This window comes from Parasteatoda tepidariorum, chromosome X1 (assembly GCF_043381705.1).
Source record: "Parasteatoda tepidariorum isolate YZ-2023 chromosome X1, CAS_Ptep_4.0, whole genome shotgun sequence".
In the NCBI taxonomy this organism is placed as follows: domain Eukaryota; kingdom Metazoa; phylum Arthropoda; class Arachnida; order Araneae; family Theridiidae; genus Parasteatoda; species Parasteatoda tepidariorum.
In genome coordinates, this window is record NC_092214.1 from 53,329,644 (window position 1) to 53,339,331 (window position 9,688).

General features: G+C 27.1%; 2 protein-coding genes across 4 annotated transcripts in view; one reads left to right on the plus strand and one right to left on the minus strand.

The window, feature by feature from the left end:
* LOC107450094 (palmitoyltransferase ZDHHC2) overlaps nt 1–7,042 on the plus strand; it is a gene marked incomplete in the record, with an annotated part of 68,002 nt that extends 60,960 nt beyond the window's left edge. For 2 of the 3 annotated variants that reach the window (XM_043042121.2, XM_071187479.1), the window contains 2 exon segments: nt 2,844–2,882; nt 3,904–7,042. Coding sequence is in view for 2 of the 3 variants with exons in the window: in XM_071187479.1 (XP_071043580.1) it covers nt 2,844–2,863 (20 nt within the window). 3 annotated transcript variants of the gene reach the window in all.
* LOC139426986 (jerky protein homolog-like) lies at nt 4,458–5,182 on the minus strand. Its single transcript, XM_071187262.1, has 2 exons — nt 4,852–5,182; nt 4,458–4,708 (listed from the first exon to the last, which is right to left on the minus strand). Exons 1-2 carry the CDS (start codon nt 5,180–5,182, stop codon nt 4,458–4,460), a joined length of 582 nt encoding a protein of 193 aa, XP_071043363.1.
* Nucleotides 7,043–9,688: the final 2,646 nt, after the last annotated feature.

Consider the following 9,688-nt stretch of genomic DNA (forward strand, 5'->3'; position numbering starts at 1 on the left):
AAGTCGATTAATTCAAAATCGAGTTATAGTAATATTCGAGTTATCGTACTTCGAGTTATAGCGAATTGACTGTATATATTTTAATTTTATTAACTTTTCCAAATTACCCAATGATTTTAAAGAAATTTTATTTATTCTAAAATTAGTTGTTAGCAAAGCATTTTTAACTTTCAGATAGAAATTATTCATTTCTTTTGGTTACTATCAAACATTATTCAGTCATGATACTACCTTTTTTTTTCCTTTTCATAATAATTTTGAAAATTTTAAAAATTTTGAAATAATTTCATTTCTAACATTTAGATAGGTACAAAAAAGGCAAATAATTAAATATTTTTTAATATATATAATTTTTTTTTATATTAAGTTAAAATGTTGTTGATTAACAATAAATTTTATAAAAGTATTTAAGAGTAACATATCTATACATCTCAGGCTTACTCTGCAATTCTCCTGAATGTTTAGACCACATTTTGCCCTATTGAGCAGTATTTTTCAGTGAATATAAAATAAAATACATATTGTGTTTAAAATCTTGTTTAACATGCAGGGAGACTTTTATATGGTAACAAAATTTTGCTATAAAATTATTTTGAACATTAATACTCTTCCTTTGTACCTAAATGGTTGTCTGATTTGGTTTTTTTTTATTTGCAATGATTGTCTGATTTATTTATGATTAATTATCAAACGCTAATATCAACAATGCCGAATAGTCTGTATTAATAATACATAGGAATAAGCAGGAGTGTAATTAATGCATTTCATAACTATTTATTAATATTATTCTAAATATTAACTAATAAACAAAGAAAACAATTAATTAGAACTCTTTATTACACTTTCAAAACTGCATTTCTTACTTTCGCATTCAATTATTTAGATTTATCTAACCATACAAACAAAAAGCTTAGTTTTGATATGTTTAATAGTTTAACATGATAAGTTTGTCATGAATGAGAAAGTTTAATTATTAGTTAAATAAAATTATAATTTTAGAAATAATTAAAAGTTATCAAGCTATAAATAATTGATATTTCCCTGTGATCAGTGACTATAATTTTACTGACAGTCTCAGATTCAACTTTGGTCTGACAGTTCATATGGCTCTTACAACTTTCTTGTGGCCTGGCTGAGTTTTTTTTTTTTTTTTTTTAATATTTGCTATCCATCTTATTAAAATATCGATTGTTATCCCACTAATATGGAATATAACGAATTTATTATAATTACGGGACCCAGGTGAAATAACTTCACGCTGACCGACTTGTGTGTAACTACATTCTATGTTATAGTATTATAAAACTTGCAATTTCAATTAGGTATAAACTTCAGATTTTGTTTCTTCGAAAGTACAATTTGCCTTGCGACAACAAATGCCTGCCTCTCGGTTGGGTATTCTTCATAACCTATGAAAGAATGAACTCTCAACCTGTCTGTAATAATTAATTTCGTTCAGCAATAAACTTCATTTCATAATATATTTAGGAACTTCGCGAAAATAATTTAATCTGAATATGTTCTGGTAAAAACTTAATGCGAAAATCTTTAAAACAATTTTTTAAAGTAATTATTTCTCCCAACATTTTTGTTGCAAATACGTTAGCTTTTTCCTAAGAAAGCATCATAATTATAAGTAGAAGTACTACATTTCAAAAGCAACTAAAAAAAATTAGTTTTTTTTTATACTTTTGTTACAAAAGTATTGCCATATAGATTGCTTACTTGGTTGCAAAATGTGAAATATGTGTATTCAATTCTAATTTCTCTTTAAGATATGGACTTTTTTCATAGTCTAACAGTTTCAAATCAAACAATTGTTTAGATTCCAAGGTTTTATAAGTTTTAGCAAATCATTAATTAGTCTATCATTAATATACACACAGAAAAATACTGATTAACTATGGAATTGAGTGGATCAACAACCACAGTGAAATAAATTCTGTTGATAATTCACAAAATGTTAAAAAAATGTAACTTATATTTGTTTTATTAGTTTTTAAAAGTATAAGTATTAAGTATTTTTATAAGTATTTTTTAAGGATGTTTTGTTAATAGAAGAAAGGAATTTATCACCAAAAATATTAAGGAATAAACATTGGGTTATCCATCTAGGAACAGAATCCTACTCAGACAAGATATTATGGGACAGAAATTCATTCTGATCATGCTCAAATAAAATATCATGCAGAATCTTACCTGGACAAAATTGTAAAGGGTGGAATCACGCCTTCAAAAATTTGGAGCAAAATCTTACCTTTACAAAATTAAAGACAAAATCTCACTTGGACTGAATCTCTTTCTAACAAAATAATAGTTAGTTTTCAAAAATTGTATTTATTTTAGAATTTTGTACACACAAGTTTTTGTCAAAAAACCACATTACAGAAATACTGCAATGAAGATAATAGGAGATTTATTGTATATTACTTAAAAGAAACTTGAGATATTCATTTATTAATGCAAAATTGAGCCAAAACAGAGCATCAGCAAATCTTGCCATACTTAGCTTTGTGATTTTTTTACATGTTTTCTTCTTGGGGAACATTGCCAATTCTGCTTATTGCATATTGATATATGTAACATCTTTATGTGTCAATCTTTTTTTACCGTAATTCCAATATCATGTGACCTCACTTTTTGTTTAAACTCAAAAGAACTCATTGGGAAATTTAAACAAATCTAATTTAACATTTATTTGATGGGTTATTTTCATTCTCCTTTTTTTCATTCTATTACAATCTTATATTTACTCATTGCCTATGTCACATCAACTATTTTCTCTTAAACAGCAAATTATTCTTATTGCTTGTGAATACTAAAGCTATTTATTCCCGTTTTAGAACAATCTCTATGCTTGTAAGCCAAGACATCTGTTGAGGGTGTGTACTGTGTTTTGATTCAATTTGTATTTCCATTTCTTAGATATCTTTTTTCTACTATTAAATAATGCTTTATTTAAAGTTTATATATCTCTTGGTTATTTATTAGGATTGCTACATTATTTATTTTTTTAAAGATATGTGTCTCAACAAAGATTAAATTATAGCATAACTTGTAAACAATACTCAATATTATGTGAAAGTTAAAAATATTTTAATGTTCCAAATGTGTGAGAGAGATTTACCTAATTAGGACTTTGATATAAATTGAATCACTATAATTTCAATTTTCTTTAAATGTTTAAATTTTAAAGTTAGCTAATATAATTTCCCACATTGCAATGGCGTAAATGTGTGGAGCGTGAACTTTTTTTAAGATAAATCGCACCACACAATGCTTTAAAAATTTTGCTATTCAATTACAAAAACTAGTGATCTTATACAGGAAACTTGTTCAAATCAATGGCAGGCTAATATTAATTTTTAATATGCTATTTTTCTGGTTTCAAATTGTATTTTTGAAAGCTCATTTATATTTCAGAAATAAGTAAACTACAAATACATTCTGAAGTTATATCATTCATGATATTATTTCTCTAGCATTGTAACTGAAAAATCTGTTATTTATCCAAATAAGGCAATTCCTATGAAGTTCTGAACATCTTTTAGATTACAATTTTTCTTTTTAATGCTCAAATAAAGCAATATTTTATTACCTATTCTAACTCATATATACATAAATTTAGTTGTAATTAATGATCTTGTGCTTTTTCGGGCTGCTCATAAATTTCTTTTTTTTTACTTTAATATTTTATGATAACATTATTTCAAGAATTTTAAATTTTTACTCATATCAGAGATTTTAATAAAAGTTTATCTTACTTTTGATATTTTCAGTCTTTACTCCTATGTATTTTATCTCTAAAATATAGCTATGAGATATTTAAATAGATACTTATTTTTGACAGTTTAAATCACTATGCATAATATATTGAAAAATATAATTGTGTTCTTTAAATAGGAAGGAAAATTGTGTAAATGTATGATCAACTTCAATGTAGCAGTGGATAAACGAATTATTCTACTATTCAATGGTGATGATGTGATGAATTAGAAGGTCAAGGATTATGCATCTTGTCTGATTTTGTAAAGTTTGTTGTTTTTGGATGAATATAATTTATAAAAAAAGAATTGTTGACTAAGCAGAAATTTTATTTAGGACAACTGGAAGACAGTACAACTGGAAGTAAAAAACCTTACTCAATAACAGGAAAAAAATTAATACCGTATACAGTGCCCGCCGTTTATTAAAATCACTTTCGTTTTATGCTCTTTTGATTTTATTAAGTGGCTGATTTTATTAAGAGGCGATTCAACATTTGAAAAAAATAATAATAATTTTTACGATATATTCTAAATGCACACACTTTAAAAGCTGAAATAATGACAACATTAATGCTTTATTTTAACTAATTTAATTATTTTAATAAAGTAAAACCCTACATAAGATTAAATTTACAAAATTTTTTCAAAAAACCAATCAATGGTTGCTTGAGTTGCAGTATTTAAAATTAACTATTCAACGTCATTTGAGAGTTTATAGAAGTTTTTATAGTTTTCGATATTTCCTCCTCTTTGTTCTAAAGCTCGCCGCAATACATTAGGTGCTTTTTTGACTTCCAATGAAGATGGCACTGATGACTTTATTTCATCTTCTGAGTCTGATTCCTCCATTTCTTGATTGGAAATAACTTTGCAATTTTTGATGTCTGTAACAATATCAGAATCAGATTTTTCTCCTGATGTTTGCAGGTTATCGTCAATAGCTACGTAACATTCTTGTCCATTTCATTTTCTTCATTGCTGAGCATTTCTTTGAAACAGTTATCAGCTCCCTCGCCAGTGCTTAATCCACACTTTTTAAAGCAATTTTATATTTTTTGGGTTGAAACAATGTCCCATGAGTTACGAGTCAAATGCATTGATTCCAAAATAGTAAGGGATTTTGATAGTTTTTTTGCAGTTAAGAGTTCTAAAGAGCTGTCACAGTTTATGTCACAAATAATTTTTCGAACAACCATTTTTCTGTAATGAAACTTGAATGATCTTATGATTCCCTGATCAAGGGGTTGAATAATAGCTGTAGTGTTGGGTGGCAAAAACACTAATTTAATGTGTTTCAAACACAAGTCCTCATCAGCAGGGTGCGCAGAACAATTATCTAAAAGTAAGACGACCTTTTCATTTTTCAGCTCCTTGTCCCATTCAAGAAGAAGTTTTGTGAAGATGCTGGATGTCATCCATGCGTTATAGCTTATGGCATAACTGGTGGGCAGGTTTACTTCTTTAAAACATCAAGGTTTTAGACTCTTTCCTATCACTAAAGGTTTGTTTTTTTTCGCAGTTCCTGTCATGTTGCATGTTAGCAACACGGTTAGTCTTTCCTTTATTTTTTTGCATCCACCAGTCAATTCATTATTAAACAGCAGTGTGTGTTCAGGAAGTGCTCGGAAAAATAATCCTGTTTCATCTGTGTTGAAAATTTGCTCTGGTTTATAGTCTTTGATGAGTGTTGGCCACACGTCGTTTACCCAATCGGCGGCAGAGCTAAAATCAGCATCTTGCTTTTCATACAATTTACGAAAGACAATGTTGTTGCGGTCTTTCCATGGGGTTAGCCACCCATCTGTAGCTTTAAAATCAGAATCACCAAATAAATTAGCAAAGTCCTGTGCTTTGTGAAATAAAATTCCACGTGGAATTGAAATTCTTCGTTCGCGTGCATTTTTGAACCATTCTAACAGAGCCATTTCAATTTCCTCCGATTTTCCTTCACGCTTACTCTTTCTTGACAGATTTTCATTCTTTTTTTATTTCCAGGGAAATATTTATCCTTTGTTTCAGAATGTTGAAAGGAGCAGTTTGGGAAATACCTAATTTAATTGAAGCTTCACGTTGACTACATTTAGGAAGCTTATCATAGTTTTGCAGCACTTCGAATTTATCTTTAAAACTCAAATCCTTCCTTTTCGGCATGCTGATAAAATTTAACACCAAACGAACTTAAAAATGATATGTGCTTTAACTATAATTTACTCAAACAGCTTAAAATGGAACATGAGCACAGACAGTTTTTGGAAATCTATTCTTGTTCTCTGTTAAGATAGGTAACAAAAGAAACTTCTCTCCCTTCTATGGTTCATTCAATAAAAAGTAAGATAAGAATTCGACCCCCTGTTGGGTGAGATAGGTTTCTCCAAACTTCATTCAAGTCAAGGAATTGACATTGATAAATTGATTTCTATGAACTCCCTGCTTATCACCCACATTTTTCCTTTACTCTTACACTATGTACATCACAGGAAAGTGCTAAACTCACCTGTTTCATAGGTTTGTGAGTAACTGTTGCTTCTTCTAAAAAAATCTTTAAACTTCCAAAAAATAAAATTTTATAAATAAGAACAAAGAAAACCTGAAATATTGCACTTTTGATTTATTATGTAGTGAAAATTTTGATTTTAAAAAGCAGCGGTATTGTAACGATTCGGTTCTTGCCGATTTGATTTTATAAAGCAGCTGATTTCATTATCCGGTGATTTTATTAGCGGCGGGCACTGTATCTCAATTTAAAAAAACTAACTAATATTTTTAATTCTAACTATTTAAATTTTTCTAACTTGCTGAGTTGCACCGGTTGCTTATAATTAATAATATAAAAAGTATTAACACAAATTGTCACTGTGATTCGAAATATGACTTAAATGTATGAGTGTAACTGTAGAACATTTGTAAAAAAGCACGATGTAAATAATGCTAATATTTAAGACTTTCACTTATACATGAAATAAAGTATAAACATGATACTTACATATAGTTGATTTATAGGATAATTTTAAAATGAACATTTTTTAATATTGGATTTTGTATTTTTGGTTTGCTACTTTTTATATGTTTTTATAACTAGTTCATTTTTTAAAAATTTATTTAGGAACAAATTTATTTTTGTAACTTATTTACATCCTGTGTTCAGAATTTTTTGTTTGACATTAAATGATTTTTTTATTAAAGTATATCAAATAAAGGATTTTTTTTATTTGTATAATTCCCAAAAAATGTAAGAAAAGAAATAATAAAATATGTTTCAGTAATTAAATCTTCAATATTGGTATTGAACAATTTCAACTGATTTTTAATTCTTTTTTCATTATTTAAAATGTTACTTTAAGGTGAAAAAGAATAAAGAAATATCCATACCAAAGAACATGTATACACAAATGTGCATAGTCTACTTTTCCTGACACTACTTTTTAAAGCCATTGTTTGAATAACACATAAATTTTGATTTTGCTCAAACAAAATGTTGCCAGACATGTTTTAAGGCAAAGATGATACATGGTTATACTTGTACTTTGTTACTTTTGGATTTTAGTACTTTCTTTAATTCAATCAATGTAACAGATAGTGTATGCGTTCTTTTATATGTACAGTTCTTTATTTCTTTTCACCTTAAAGTTGCATTGACAGTTGGTATATAACATCTTCATTACCTTGGTCCACATATGTGGACCTTCATTTCTTAGCTTTCAGAAACAAGCTATAAGAAAATTTATAGTTTTACCCTCACTGAAACATTCTTGGACGTTTAAGCTTTCTGGAGATTCCTATCTATGCAAAAAATTTAAGTTATTTGGTAAGACCAGAGTCTCATAAACATAAGTGATTTTTGAAAAGTGACACTAAATCCATGTGATCGAAAACTTTAGCAAATTTAAATATTTTGTAATTTTATTATTCTGAAGAAACAATTTTCTCTCAACTTAGTAGTTCTGTGATCTGTATGAAGTTTTTTAATTTATTTTTACCTAATATTCAAAAATAATACAGTCAAGAACATGCAGGTTCATGCAAACTACTACGCTTTTTGCATAATATTTTTTACAGTGGTTATTGTGTTGCGTACGAACTTTTAAATCATTTATGTGTAGTGGTTTGGAAAATAAGCTTAAATGATTAAAAAGATAATACATTAAAACAAAAACTTAGCTACCACTAGAATAAATTTTTACAAAAACTGTAGAAAGTTGGCCGCCCTGCGTATTGCAAAATTTATGACAGTGTAATAGTCAAGTGAAATCTCCATAATATTATGAGTATTTAATTTTTTATTTAGTGATATTTTTATGTGTATTTTAATTGATTGTTTTATATTAAGGTACATTAAATAACTTTAAAATACATTTAAATAACTTTAACTTTTTGTATTTTTTCCGTAATTTTGAAATATTACCAACAAGAATTAAATATTTTTCATAATTAATGTTAGATTCTTTTTAATAATTATTTATTTATCATGGTTTGTATAATTAAGATGGCTTTGAAACTGAGATTTAATGCAGTACTGCAATGTACTTAGATAAAAATTCCTGTTTTTTTTTTTTTTTTTTTTTTTTTTTTTTTTTTTTTTTTTNTAATTTTTTAAATACTTATTTAATATATTCATCATTATATTTTAATAGACCATAACATAGCAATATGCATGTTTGTTCCTACTTTAAGAATAATTTAACTTTTGAAATATTTGTATTCTTTTACTTACCTAGTTAAAACCTGAGGTTCAAGTACGTCTACTAAAAATTATTTGCCCCCAGGCAGTATGATTCATATTTTGTTTATCTTAATATGACTTATGGCAGTAAAATAGAAATTCAAAATTGTAGAATATTTTTTTGCTATATTTCTTTATACCACAGTAGTGAGGAGGTTCAACTCAATTAGAGTCTTTTTTAGCATGATTAAATAGCATAGTTTTGTATATTTATTAAAAAAATAATTGTAAATAAAAAAACAGGGGCTAAAATGATCCTGGAGTATTATTTAGCATTAGACTTTTATGTATTGAACATTGCTTTTGCTACTTCAAAATTTTCTACAATTGAATTTTTTCCTTTTTACACAATCCCACATAGTGTATAGTGTGTTAACATAATTACATGACTTAACCTAATTACATAACTTAAAAGTATCATCTGCACTAATTAATTAGCATATTTGTGGTCATCCCTCAAACATTTAAGATTGAGGCCTAGAACATGAAGATCCTCATTAATTTAAAAGTTATTCATGGTGGTCTACTATTATTTATTTATTTTTGCTCACTCATTAATTCTATTTCAAGGAATGAAAATATATAAGTTCGCTTTTTCTCAGTTTCTAAATGCATTTTTAAAAAATCATTTATAAAAAAAAAAATTTTTATTAATTTTTTTAACCTACCTATATTTTTCTAATATGTACTAATATTTACTTCTTTAAGTAAATGTTCGGAAATTGTTTTTATGGGAATTATGTTTCATTTTATGAAAAACAATACAAAATCTGATGCAATTATGGCAAAAATATTTTTTTAATAAATTAGTAGCATGAATAAAATTAGACTAGGCTTATAATTAGTGATATGATCGGTTTGCCCACAGTGCCCTAAATGTGAACTATTTTTTACAGATTTAATTCGTTTTTAACTATTACCCGGAAAATTATGCGAAAATCAGAGCCATCAAAATGTACTTTATTTATTATTTAGCAGTGTAATTCCTTGATAGGAAATTCCCTTAAAATCTAAAAGAATAATATTTTTACTAGGTGCATTAATGTGCAACTTTTTAATATATGTATGCATTTAGTGCAATCCGATATTTCAAGTTCGGTAGTAGGTTTTTGAAAGTTATGTGATAGTGAAATAAAAGGTTTTAGAACACATTCCATTGAAACATGCCGAAAATTGGTACATTGCATTTAAAATTAATCTA

Bases quoted from the DNA above. Each gene is read 5' to 3' on its own strand.
- LOC139426986 (XM_071187262.1), bottom strand. From the start codon at position 5,182: ATGACATCCAGCATCTTCACAAAACTTCTTCTTGAATGGGACAAGGAG. The intron at 4,709-4,851 runs GTAACTCATGGG...AATGTTACGTAG, and splicing joins GGAATCAATGCATTTGACTC to CTATTGACGATAACCTGCAA.